This window comes from Cardiocondyla obscurior, linkage group LG21 (assembly GCF_019399895.1).
Source record: "Cardiocondyla obscurior isolate alpha-2009 linkage group LG21, Cobs3.1, whole genome shotgun sequence".
In the NCBI taxonomy this organism is placed as follows: Eukaryota; Metazoa; Arthropoda; class Insecta; order Hymenoptera; family Formicidae; genus Cardiocondyla; species Cardiocondyla obscurior.
In genome coordinates, this window is record NC_091884.1 from 260,665 (window position 1) to 273,872 (window position 13,208).

The 13,208-nt window shown below is 38.9% G+C and overlaps 2 protein-coding genes across 8 annotated transcripts in view; one reads left to right on the forward strand and one right to left on the reverse strand.

Moving 5' to 3' along the window:
• The window catches only part of LOC139110615 (microtubule-associated protein futsch), a 43,527-nt gene extending 36,469 nt beyond the window's left edge, over positions 1-7,058 (forward strand). For 5 of the 7 annotated variants that reach the window (XM_070670469.1, XM_070670471.1, XM_070670473.1 and 2 more), the window contains 9 exons: positions 68-952; positions 1,098-1,307; positions 2,905-3,080; positions 3,291-3,542; positions 3,631-3,792; positions 3,938-4,223; positions 4,303-4,534; positions 4,644-4,797; positions 5,006-6,895. In XM_070670469.1, coding sequence (XP_070526570.1) covers positions 68-952; positions 1,098-1,307; positions 2,905-3,080; positions 3,291-3,542; positions 3,631-3,792; positions 3,938-4,223; positions 4,303-4,534; positions 4,644-4,797; positions 5,006-5,266 — 2,618 coding nt within the window. In that variant the 3' untranslated portion in view covers positions 5,267-6,895. Of the gene's footprint in view, positions 1-67; positions 953-1,097; positions 1,308-2,904; positions 3,081-3,290; positions 3,543-3,630; positions 3,793-3,937; positions 4,224-4,302; positions 4,535-4,643; positions 4,798-5,005; positions 6,896-6,970 lie in introns of those variants that run through there. The other 2 variants (XM_070670475.1, XM_070670476.1) reach the window with 2 other exon arrangements.
• LOC139110618 (transmembrane channel-like protein) lies at positions 5,526-13,133 on the reverse strand. Its single transcript, XM_070670484.1, has 18 exons — positions 12,446-13,133; positions 10,885-11,041; positions 10,511-10,757; positions 10,092-10,329; positions 9,807-9,995; positions 9,459-9,694; positions 9,183-9,374; positions 8,714-8,965; positions 8,584-8,644; positions 8,267-8,435; positions 7,852-8,172; positions 7,622-7,746; positions 7,171-7,466; positions 6,901-7,080; positions 6,667-6,787; positions 6,228-6,565; positions 5,959-6,164; positions 5,526-5,820 (listed from the first exon to the last, which is right to left on the reverse strand). The coding sequence occupies exons 1-17, from the start codon at positions 12,560-12,562 to the stop codon at positions 6,023-6,025; spliced, it is 3,381 nt and encodes a 1,126-aa protein (XP_070526585.1). The 5' UTR covers positions 12,563-13,133; the 3' UTR covers positions 5,526-5,820; positions 5,959-6,022.
• Between the last annotated feature and the right edge of the window lie 75 nt (positions 13,134-13,208).

Sequence of the window (13,208 nt, forward strand, 5' to 3'; positions counted from 1 at the left end):
ATTTTTTAAAAAGTTTTTATACGCGTCTGTAATATCATTGCTGATGCGTGTTACTATCTCTTTTTAGGTACGCAGGATATGAGCTCTCGATGTTCAACGAAGAAGAACGTTACGAACGAGATGTTATCAGAGCCTGATCAAGTCTCTCCGGCTATTACAACTCAAAATTCGGAATCTGAAGATCAGGCAAAAATTTCATCGAAATCCGCCATCTCGCCGTTGTTCGCTTCCGTAATTGGTTCGCCAGCCTCGTCGAGAAACTGTCCGACGGGTAACGAAGCAGCGGATGAAAGTATTGTGCCAGACGAGGAGTTTCCGGAAATCACTCCGGTTTCCGTCTCCACAATGGAGCTCGTGCGCTCGCCGAATAAACGAAGAATGGCGCCACGACCACCGGAGACTGTAGAGGATTTTTTACCAGCTTCCTCTTTATTCGCGAGAAATCCGGGGGCCAATCTCAAGTCCGATTCCCCAGTGGTACGTGAGAAAGAGAAGCGTGAGAGATCGTCTTCGTGCAGTCCTAAATTCCGCAAGGCGGTCTGCGATTTACCAGATCCTACGAACGAGATTGTCAAGCACGTGATAGAGTCCGTTCCTAGGAGAACGATATCTCTATCGCAGGACAGCTTAGCGACGGAGAAAGAGGCGCGGGAGGAAAAGAAAAGAGGCAGAAACCGGCGCGGTTTCTCCCTGAAAAGGTTTCTGCGGATGGGCACGAGAAAGGACATGGACGTTATCGCCGGTCAAACGTCGGGAACGAAAACCGACGAGATACCATCGACGCCGCAGCCGAAACCGCGACTGGAGATAATCCATCCACTCGAGTTGGACGGTGCCGCGGTGGAGGTGGTAGGAAATGATAGAATCGTCAGAATGAGCGAAGATCAGACCGATTTCGGTGGTGCTAAAAATGAAGGCTCAAAGACGTCGCGGTTCCTTCCACCTATTGCGGGTAAGCACGAATTTTTGGTATTTTTTAAAATAAAATTTTAATTTCAGAAGGATATCTTATCAATTATTTAGACATCAAAGCTAATATATATGTGTAATATAAATGTACCTTCGTCAGAAAATAAAAGGCTACTTTATTGTTACAGCGAGGCCCGGAAAACCACCCCCGCCGCCGCGAAACCAATCCCTCGAGGATTGGTCAAGGCTGGATTCGGCAAGCAAACCGGTTAGACCGCCGCCACCTCACGCGGATATCAAACTGAACGTCGCCTCTTCTAGAAACGACAAAATATCGTCAAAAGCCACTTGGAGGCCAACCACCGCGACGACCTCGGACTCGATTTACGCGAATCTGGGTAAGTTCAGGCCTATACAGTGTAACTGAGTTAATCGTCGCGATCATTTTCGATGTTAACAGCCATACTCACACGAATCCTCGCGCCAATCGCTTTTTTTTTTCTTTTTTTTTAAACGGGAGAGACGTCACTTCGCTTGTGCGGGTACAGCGACCGAGCCACGTAATGATACTTGCATCTTTGGGGAGAGTACAATTTTTTTACTCAACCAATTCCGCGCGAATTTATTTTATTACATCGCGCAGTTAAAGGCCGGGTTAAAGTTTCGACGGCTATTTTATAATAGCGAAAACGCTATTCAGACTTTTTTTTTTTATAAGATAGACTATAAGACTTGTAAGAAGTTGAAATTATTCTTGGAAAGTCACAATATTCTGTGATATATAATACACTGATAATAATATTTCATAATGTTTACTAAAAGAATTTATTCTTGTTTCTTTGGGCGAGACTGTTGTCTCCAGTATCGTTTCGCGTAACGTAATATTAAGCAATGCTGATTGAAGGCTTATAGCTTCTTGCTGTTGAGACACGACTGCTTTTGCAATGTAGGTTTCCGCGATTACAATATTAAGTTTGAGAATGGCTGGTTTAAATAAAAGCTACTTGTGCTATTTGTTGTACTCGTCGACAAAGATTGCTTTTTTGTAACAATGCTAAAAAGCAAGAACTCTGTAATACCGAAACACTTGTAAGCGTACTGTTAAAAGAATTTAATAAAATAAAAAGAAAATTAAACAAAAATTGGGGAGAGTTTTTTAATTTTCTTTTTAATTATGCCGACTCACGTGCGACATATTCCCTCGATGCTGTGGCTTGTTCGTTGCACCTTCGCATCTCTTTATCTCTCCCTTCTCTCATTAACGCGAACAAATAGCGACGTTCGTCACGCCGACATAAACGCGACTACTCAAGCGTAAACGGTGCGCGCATATCCGCGTTCACGTCTCTCTCCGTTTTCTTCCTCCTCTTTTCTTTTCTTTTTTTTTTTCCTTTTTTTTAAATCTTTCCACGATGGTTACGTAACGGTGCGTGCCACGAGGAACGTTAGTCGAGGACTCCTTTAACAGACGCTGGGTGCAACTAACGCCGCACGCATTGCATGCGCTGTGATCGGCATCTCGAGCGGAGTCTTGCAAATTCAATAATAAATTTAATAAAATATAGACATAATGTATGCTTGTAAAATTCGAGGATTCCCTCCCGTAGACATTTAATCCACCGATCCCGATTGATCTCCCAAAAGTCCTGAGGAAACTAAAATTATTCTGAGTAAGATACACATGATTGATGCCGGTTACCGCCGTCGATGCTTGGACGTGAAACAGGACAGTCGATATTAATATTAAAAAGAATTAATCTCAACGTGTGCGTATCGATAGCGAATTAGTCCATGTGCGTGGAACGATGGGTGAACTAACGTTAGTCGCGACTTCAACTTAGCGTCGCACGGCATTCCTCCAGTAGCCGGTACTCTAGTGCGTTAGATGAGAGCTAGCCAAGTCCCGCTCCCGCATAGCTAGCCCGTTTCGTTGACGTGCCTTGTGTCTTGTGGTACTAACCCGTGGCGCTTGACGATGGCGGATCGTGCCTGCAGCAGCGGAGGATGTTACAGGTGAGGTGCGCAGCTCCCTGGCACCCTCGAAACCCCAAAGAACCGCCAGCATGAGGGACCGGGCGATCTGCCAACCCGTCCCGAAAAGGACGCCGGCTGAGGAACGGCATCGGGATTACGACGGGCTCGTCGCCACGCGGCCTACCTCCGACTCCCCGGTGAGAAATATTCATTATTAACCAGCATTATCGACGAATATTTATCGACTATCATCCACGCGAAAAGAATTGATTCGATCAATATTCCACGCCTTAATTTTTGTAGCGAAATTCTGTATATATATATATATAAAATTGTTAATTAATTAAGTTGTTTGAAATCTCACCGCGAACGCGACTTAAGAGTACTAATGATTACTTGCATTACAGACATCCAACGACAGCCACGTGTATGAATGCTTATCGAGCTCGCCCGAGTGCGATTCAAACATCGAGCTGCGTCACGGAAATGGAGACGGATTTCGTGCTGCGTGCAAAAGGAAATCTGATAGCAGCGCGATGGTCGGTGAGTCAAAGGTTCATCATCAACCTCCGTTCGTGAGGTCGGTCTCGTTTCCATATTGCAGCAGCGAAACCGAGAGCGAACTTTACGCACCGTATACTTTCTACACCGGCGATGAGGTACGTCTTTACGTTCGTTTATTTTATTTTTGCCTAAACGCACCTTTTTCTTTTCATTTTTAATCAAACGCGCGTATATGAAATTCAGGGCGCCGAAGAAGATCAAGACTGGAAGAATGCGGATGAAGAACCAAGATTGGGTCGCTTGAGGCAACGTCGAGGGCGCACCGTCGTTCATCGAAGTCTCGAAGATAATTACGGTGCGGTGGTTGTGGCGAATCATGAAGCGCTTACCCAATTTCTCGAACAGGTATGCCAGGTTTATATATATAAACTTATAACATATATGTTACTATTACTTAATATTTTAAGTGGAATTTTTTGAGTTTAAAATTATTTTTATCTATTTGTTATAGAAATTATTAAAAGTATTAATAAAATGTACTTTCTTTTAGGAAAATCAATTCGGGCAGTTTCCGCCAAGTTTACGCGCTCTTAAGAATGCAAATCCACGGCTGAAGCACTTTAACATTGACACTCTATCGTTGATCTCCATCGGTAGAAGGATATTTTATTCGGCGACGTGGAACGATCAAAATGTCACTCTCTGTATAGCGTTCGATTTAGCTATGCCTATGCCACAAAAAGATTTTTATTTGCTACCCGTAATAGAATTCGTAGATAAAGTTCCGAAAGAAATAATCGAGAAGGTCCGGCCTTCCGAAAATGAAGATGTCGAAGGTAATTCTGCAAAAAAAAAAATAGAAAAAAAATTATTTTTAATTCACAAATATATTATATAATAATTTCTTTGTTTTAGCAACAATTTCGGTCCTTCCATACCAGCATATCACCACCATAGAATCGTATGGAGTGATGTCAAAGGACATAAACGGTGAGGGCGCAAATAGAGAAGCGTCATTTATTTTTCTTCAACTCGTTAACGCTATGAAGAGTCTTCAAGCACGTGGGATCGAGGACGCCAGCAAATCTCTCAACGACGTTGTGCTTTGTAGAGAGGACATGTATTATCGGTTGTACCTTCTGCAAGGGTTAGCATTTTCTCTTGAGATGACAACTCGATTTACAATTAGTATAATCATGTAATCACGCAGACCTTCCCGGTACCGTTCAATTCAACGTTCAACTTCCGTTTTGCAGAAGGTTAAACATAGACCTGAGCGACGAGACTGGCGAGGAACGGGTCTCTCTATGCGGGTGCGCTTTAATAGCATTGCAACAGCTGCATCTAACGAACGAGTTTCCTCTTATACAAGAATTACTGATACGCGAGAAAGCGGACACACTTTCGCAGGTAAGAACTCTTTTCCGGTTCCAACGTCATTAAGTCTAATATTTCTAATACAGCCGTAAATTAATTTTTTTATTAATTTCTTTTTGTTAAAATTACGTATTTCTTTATGCCAAGTTTGTGCCACAAGAATCGTTGACATTAAATTTGTCAGCAATATTCTATTTGTTAAATATATCTGAAGTTAATATTTAATTTCTCTGGTGATTAGGTAAAATCCGTCCTGGAATTTTCATTGTGGGGTCCGGCTGACGTGCCACTCGGCGGTCCACGGGAAAGAGAAGTGGCTCTTCAAAGATGGCTCGATCTTGAACGGGCGAACGTGCTTCACGCTCTCGTTAAAACAAAGGCAGCTCTAACAGTTATAGACGAATATCAATTATTATTCTTAGTACGAACCACTGCTAAAATTATGAGCGAAGCATCGGTGCTTCTCGACGAGCAGCGCAAGCGTTTGAACCAAACATGCTGATATATTTTCCATCGTATAAGACGTATATGGTGAGTTGTACAAATACTAAATCCAGCGAGAGATACAAATATTTAAGCAAAAAGAACAATATTTAAATTAAAAAATAATTCGTAACTGCTGTGCTGCGAAGTAACATAATAGCTTTTTTTTACGCATTTAATTAGATACTTCGTCATCGACGAATTTTTTTTTAACAGAATTACGTAAGAACAATTGTATAATATAATTAACTTATTTTAATATGAGATTGAATCGTACATTTGTTGATAAGTATGTATTTTTGTATATGCAGGATATGTCGATATACATATAAATAATCTCTTGAACAGCTCAATATTATAAATATGTCATACGTAATATCTGATAAGATAAAACTATTAGGAATGTGCCAATGCTCAATGGAAGTATGATGCTATGTGTGCGACGTGCGTATTTCAATGATCCATCACGAATCTAAAAGTTTAGCTAGAGGCAGCTATTTCACGTCGTTTTCAGCAGTGTGCGATAATTACTTTTATATATTTAAAGCTGTTTTTCATACAGAAATTACATACCTGTCGAATTAAACGCAATAATTATAACCTTGTCTACAAATGACATATCTCGGCAAGACTAATATAAAATTCGAATATTTAGATATTCTGAAAATCGCTCAGACTTTTGCTAATTGATATGAAAAAAAAACTACTTACGGTTTGTTAATCTCTCGGATTAAAAAAAATAGTTGGTTATTCATTCAGTTTCGTTAGCGTTCTTTTAGTCTTTATCGTCGGGTAATTCCACTATTCCGTGAATGTCGGAGAGAATATTATCTTCATTATTTACTTGAATTTCCGGTACGATAACACTTTGCCTGCTTGTCGGCGAGTCCCAAGAACAGCCGACCACGCTTATCGGCCTGCTTATAAAAATTATTTATTATAGTAATTCAGCGATAATTACAACACATTTATTATCGTACCTTTTGTTAGAAGACGCATCGTTTAATACTGAACTGTTTTGTTCTTCAGTTCGTTGATTGTTGCTGTAATCTGACAATACTTGTTTCTGACTCGAGCTATCATCAGTATAATTCGTTAATTGCTTATTCTCGGTTTTATCATTCACTTTTTCGATTGTTATCTGGACTTGTATATCATCTCTTTTAGCTATTTCGGAATTTTGAGATATTTTGGCTTGGGGCAACGCCGGAAGAATCTTTTTCCACCGCGACAGCGGAGTCTCTGCTACGGTGTGCCTTTTTTCCGCTATTTTAAACAATTTGCGACGTTCTTCTGTGCGCTCATGTCGTAGTTGGATCTGTAAGAACGAGTTTAATATATTAGTATAAATTAGTAACAATTAAATATAAAATAAGCAGCTGAATGAAGATACGTTTATATACATTTATATGTCGTTACCTTTAAATCATTATTCGCCTCTCGTAAAGATCTAGCGAGAGATGCCATGTAATAAATAATTAACGTCATGAGAACAATCAATGGTATCACTGTACTGGACGATGCAAAAGACTTGAGGAATCTAAATAAAAATGTCGATACATTATGTTGTATATTTCGAATATTTTGCAATTAATTTAACATAATTTTAAACTCGAGTTATAAAATAAAATGCTGTAATAAGCAGGTATATACCCTTGCATCCATTTTGGAAGCGAACATATCAAACTTCGCGTTGTCAGCTCGTAAATCTTCGAACATTCAGAAAATGGACCGCATTGACAGGAAGGCTTGATCCAGACTATAGCGTAACCAACGGGGAGGACGCAGAAAAATAGCATAGTCAATAACAGCGCGAAGTAGAAGTTATTAGACCTGTGATACATTAAAAGTAAGTATGGTGAATAATTGTAAACGAATAAAATAGTACGATTATTTTTAGGAATACTGGATTTTAATTTTCACCTGGAGGCTCTGAAAACCACTTCGTGAGGTACATTACACGTCAGAACTGCCCAAGAACGTAAATACATGAGAATGCCAAGCTTGAAGAGATTCAGAACCGTTAAACCAGGACTAAAGAACATTCCCATCCAAATCATGCCTTGATTGTTCACTAAGTGAAGAATGTTTTCAGCTATTTTAAAATCGCCGTACTGCGGGAATTGCTTTTCTAGATCCCAGCACCAGCAGTTGTTCATAAAACGCACGAAAACGGCGCGGAAAAAATCCATGCTTAAAGTGGCTAATATCGTAAGTATCTAATAAACAGTCGTATTAAAAAAAAAAAAATATATATATATAATTACTTTTATCAACCTTATTTTAAATAAAATTTAAGTAATTTATTTATGATCGATGTTTAATATTAAATAAAGCGATAATTATAATTAATAACTTTTATTTTGTGTCTTACTAGATCCATGACAGTGAGCTTGGCGAGTTCTTGCCCGAACCTAGTTTCCCAACACAACTCTTTGCATGCCTTTTTGTAATGCTTTGGATCACACGTATTTGAATCACACGGTTGTAAGCACTCATCTACAAAATCAATAATTAAATACTAAATACATAGTTACTGTCCGGAGAGGCAATCAGGGTATAATTAAGAATTTCTTTTAAGCGATTACTAGGAAGAAAGTATACCGTTTATTATATTTGATTGGATTGTTGTTGGCGCCGTAGTTTTGCTTGGAGACGAAATAGAAATTATATCGAAAAGCTTAGTAGTCATTGAATCAGTCATAAAACTGGTTGTTACTGTCGAGTTTGCGTCATTTTGTATTTCATTATTCATACTTTCGGTAACGTTCTCATAATTAGGTGTAGTAGAAAAAAGTGGGTCGCCGTCATCCATATTCGAAGTGTCGTACTCGTAATTGCCGATATCCAAGTCCGAATCGTTTAATTCAGACGAATTATCCCATAAAGGATTAAGGAAAAAACCTTGCACCGCGGATTGTTGCACTAGATTGAAAGCGAATATTAATTTGTTAATTTGCAATAAATGATAATAGCACGGTGTGTCTGTCGAAAATATTTTTGTCGAAATAAATCATACTTGGCTCCGGTAATTCTCTTTTGACGTAAGAGTGAGTATTGTTCATTAGGACTAAATTCAAAGACGCCAACGCCACGATTTGTTGCATACGCGGCAGTTCGTTGGTACATGGCACTCGTTTGTCTTTACAGTTATTTCTCGGTTTGGTGGAGTCTGGGGAGCAGCGTAGCTGTAAAAAGTAATATACGTTCGCTGTGAACATAATAGAATGCATCGTAAATGTGTGTATAAAATATCGAGAATCAAAAACGTATATTATTGCGTATTGTATTGTTCATTATTTTAATTCACATACGTTACGATAATGATTTACGTACCATTTCACGAAATTGCGGGATTACTAGCGCATAGAGATTCAACAAGTTTAAGATCATTATTCTAAAACGATATAATAGTCAGATATATCACTTTACGTTTAGGTTGGTGAATAAATAATTAGCTTTGTACCGTGCCAATTGTATTCGGAGCTGCTTCCTTGGGTGATAGCTCTCGAAAAAGCCAAGGATTTCGAAAAGTATCGGGAAGAGATACGTGATTAGAGACATCACGATCGTGATGCTGTTCTGCCGCCACCAACTCTCCTCCATCTCGATGTTTTTTGTGCTCAATTCAACCAGCATTATCACGGTGTATGCCGACAGTCCAAGTAACGACAGAACCACCACATTCACGAATATCCTTATAGAAATAATTCTCCAACTGCGATACATAGCAAGCATACTATTTTGTGAGATATAATTAAAGAAAAGTGACGTACAACTTTGTTTCCTAAGTTCTTTTCTCAAGAAAAGAGTTTGCACACAAGAACAATAAAGATTTATCGATCGAAAGAAGTAATATCGTAATTAAAAAGAAAATTCTTATTTTACATATAATGTCTAATATTAAAATATTGTTAACAGTAAGTAAAACTTACTTTCTCTCATCCTTTTGCTTCTCCGCTTCTTCTAATAAAGCCTCTTTAAAGCCCCGCATAGTACTAGCTGTACGATTGTGAGCAGTTTCCGGATTGCCAATCATAAAGTCCCATCCCGTGAAGAGTTTCCACGAGAAAATGTATTCCTCCTCTTTTTCGGTCAGTTTACTCAATCGTGAGTTTTCTGCCATTCTGAAACCAAGTATCTGCTCTTGTGTTTGCTCTCTAATATTCTATAATTCAGTTTGGAGTACCCTTGTGAGATTTATTTAGTACTTGCGCAGAATTGCGACGAAGCTGTACGTATACACGGCCAGATTAGTGACGAAATACGCTATGGATAATTTGTAACTGTAACTCGATTTCTGATTGGTATACCATCCGTAAAAGAACGGAGAGTTTTTTATTTCACCCTCGAATTTCATAAATTTCAACAAAGACTGCAGACTCGTCTTGCCGGAATCGTCGTTCAGTTCTTTCCCGCCGTGGAGAGTCGCGTTTATGAATAATATCTGGCAAAGAGTTGAAAAAAATAATTTACTTTCTATTAAATGTATTTTATAAAGCAATCAATAAATTATTTAGCAAAAAGGTATTTATTTGTATTAATTAAAATTATCTTACTTTAGGTATCACGACCAACACCGCGAGAGTTGCCGCGATAACGAGGTTGATCCAAAAGAGCCAACGCAGAAAAGTGAAGTATGACGCAACGGCGGAACCGAAATGTGATTCTATTTCCATGATACGGACCTCCCAGGGTATGAGCCATGTTTGCAGATTGACCAGCTCACGTCGAAAGTACTGCCACTTCTAAACAGACGAAGAACAGCAGTTGTCAAATATTTATAAGGACCGAGGTGTCATGTTAAAATTTATTATTTCATTAGATTTTCACGGCGTAATCACCTTAGTTATGATAAGTGAGACACGTGCTATAACGTCTTTAGTGCTGCGACTTTGAGCGAGTCTCTCCTGCAGAGCTCCTTCGTGACGTCTGATATAAGCTTTAGCTTGCCGTACAAGCTTAATTTTACGTCGGAGGGTCCAAGGTTGCTGCTTTATACCACTCAGAACTTCTTTATGTAGTTTTACATTTTCACAAATCTGCTCTTGGTGACCGCTTTCATCCATCGAAATCACCGTACTATTAATTTTATTAAAAGAAATTAATTAATTTTATTTAAAAAAAATTCAAAATAAATTTATTTAAAAGAAAAAATTATTTTGAAAAATTGTTAACGTAAATTATATACTAATGTACTAATATAACAAATAAGAAATAGATTATAGTGTACTATAGCAGCTTGAAAGCCGCGAATACTAACTCTCCCGAACTGGTGGTGTAAACGGAAGATCGACGGCGCGCGACGCCGTCAACGTTGTCGCCGAACGAGAACGACGGACGTCGTTTCCGTCGGCTATGCCGTCGTGTTGGATTTCGTTGTTGCATAATCGCCGAAACTGACGCCGAGTAATCTTCCTCGCTGTCAATCTCCTCGCCGTCCGCGGTTGACTTCTCCATCGGCGCCAAGTTTTGCGAGATCTCGCTGGTACTCGCTCGCTTGAACGTCGCTCCTCGAAAAATCGCCACAAAATTAACTACTTAAATTAATTTAACAAAAACATTTAGTAAAAAGATGCTAAATTTTTTTTGTTTTGTTTTAAAAGTTTTATTTAATTAATTTTATTTTTTACACACCAGGGATAGAGACTTGCTGCGTGTCGCGAAATCTCCTACGGTTGCTCCACGATTTTTGATTCTCAGCAAGATCCTCGTATTGTTGAAACTCGACAATACCAAACGTAACTGACTGTCGACCAGGATGCGACTGCGACGGGGATGACGACGGACCCACCTTCGAACGATAAAAGGTACCAATTACTGTCTTCGAACAGCGATCATAGATCTTCTTGAGTCACGCGAGTAATGAAAAGCTCAGCGACCCAGAGAGATCACTGAAACTCATTTGCATGAAAATCACTTCGTAAAATCTTTCCCGCGAGCGATATCGTGAACGTCCCTCGTTAATTACGAAATGACAAAGCGTTAGGTAACTAACTTAAAGTGTATTTAATTCGACTTTATACTTTTATTTACAGGCAGTTGGACGTGTCCTTTAAATCCTGGAAGTTTTACGCAGTTCGGATTTAATGTGAACGAAGAAGATTCTTCATAATTAAAGGGCAAAGAATTGAATTAATTTGTCCACGTATTACCGAGCCTCCGTTTCAAATCATGGATTTTATGCGATTTAGATCTTTCCCTGTCTTTCTCTCCGTTTCTTTTTGACACGACAGGACTTGAATCTACTCGCTCACGTGTTCGCAGGTAATCCTTAATTCGAGGTCACACGCGACGCGCGACACACCCTGAGCTATTCTACATTTATTAACGTACCTGCGATATTAATTATCCATATTTAATAAAAACCTGTTATTTATTAAATATTCATAACTAATACCGTAGACACGTTATTCGATAATTTTTTTTTTTAAACTTTGACAGCGTGTCTATTTTTTAATTTTTATCAGATACCACTAATGGGGAATACTTGATATTCGATGAAATCGAACTTATCCTATTTTGCAATCGGTAATTTTTTAATTAATTTTTTACCACAACATAACGAGGAGCCGTTGATGCGAAAGTTCGGTCATTCAACTCGAATATCACATAAAGAGAACAATGATCGCGCCTTCAACGCCGTCTCGCAATTTCAGGTAATCTTTTAATGTCGCAGGAAATGATTGCGCTATTGCGAATACGGTAAGAGCCGAGAGAGTGTCGGGTCACGTTAATAGTCGCCGTCATTCTTCCTTCTTTGTACAACTCCACCCTTCTGCTTCGCAGGTAATCACTTTCCTCGAGGGGGATGATTACTATCGTCTACCGTGCTACACGCGATTCCACGAAAATCATTTCCATGCTGCGCATCATCCAATGTAATTTTCGTTAATGCTCGACGGGGCTTCAGCGATCGATTTATTGTAAATCGGACTCGGTACTAATTAACTAAATTATTCAAGAATCGCGACGTGTGGAAAAGAAAGGGAATAGTCGGCGAGAAACGAGATGTGAAAAAAGTTGAGATTATCCAAGAAAAAGAAGAAAGAAAATATTCAACGATTTCTTAAATATAAATCTGTGCCGTTTCAACAAAGTCGTTTAATAATAGAAATAATTAAGAAAAAAAAAAAAAAAAGACGAAACAATGTCGATACGGCAAAAGACATAAAAGGGAATTAGTGAAATGAAATACCTGCATAGCCGCCAATGTCTGCGTGGCTGTGAACTCAGAAGAGCGTGTGGTTTTGCCTAGTCTTAGAATACCAGGAATTCTCATCTGGCCCATCGACCGAGTTGAGTCAGCCTGCATACCGTACGTCACAGATGATATTTCCAATATTAATTATATTCCCGAGAGGCATATATTAATAGTACCATCGTCTCTTGCACTGCGAAAAGGAACGACGTATTAGATGTCACGACTAAATAAGATAAGCAATAGTTTTGTACCGAGTACAGAAAGACTAATAAAACTATTAAGAAAATGGTATCGCGTTAATTAACGTGCGCAACACTGATTAACGACGCGTAACAAGATTATTAAAATACTCGACACTCAATTAAACGTTCTTTAGAGATGGTCTCATCACTTGTAACGATCCCTCGATGTACACTGAAAGACAGATATAACGTTTGGAACTCGAACATGGCATATTGGCAATAACGAGGCATCGTCATGCCATTAACGTGTGCATGCTAAAAGCCACGCCAACACACATTGCTCCTTTTTTTTTATTCCATTAGCGAACATTTTGTTCGTTCGCACGCGAACTTGTTATTTTCCTCGAGAAATATTAAATCATATATCACGAATGTAATTATTTGGCGTCGAACGAAAGACGAAGCAACTGAAAAGAAAAAAGTAATTAATAAAATTAAATTACAATTTCTTTAATAAAATTAGAATTCTAAATAATAACGAAATGTGCAACATTGCAATGTGCAAGAACGGGAAT

Excerpts from the sequence above, each read along its gene's own strand:
- LOC139110618 (XM_070670484.1), bottom strand. The coding sequence starts at position 12,562 with ATGCAGGCTGACTCAACTCGGTCGATGGGCCAGATGAGAATTCCTGGT. Across the intron at positions 8,645-8,713 it reads CTCCGAATACAATTGGCACG|AATAATGATCTTAAACTTGT; the intron begins GTACAAAGCTAA and ends ATATCGTTTTAG. Across the intron at positions 6,788-6,900 it reads CTTCCAAAATGGATGCAAGG|ATTCCTCAAGTCTTTTGCAT; the intron begins GTATATACCTGC and ends ATTTTTATTTAG.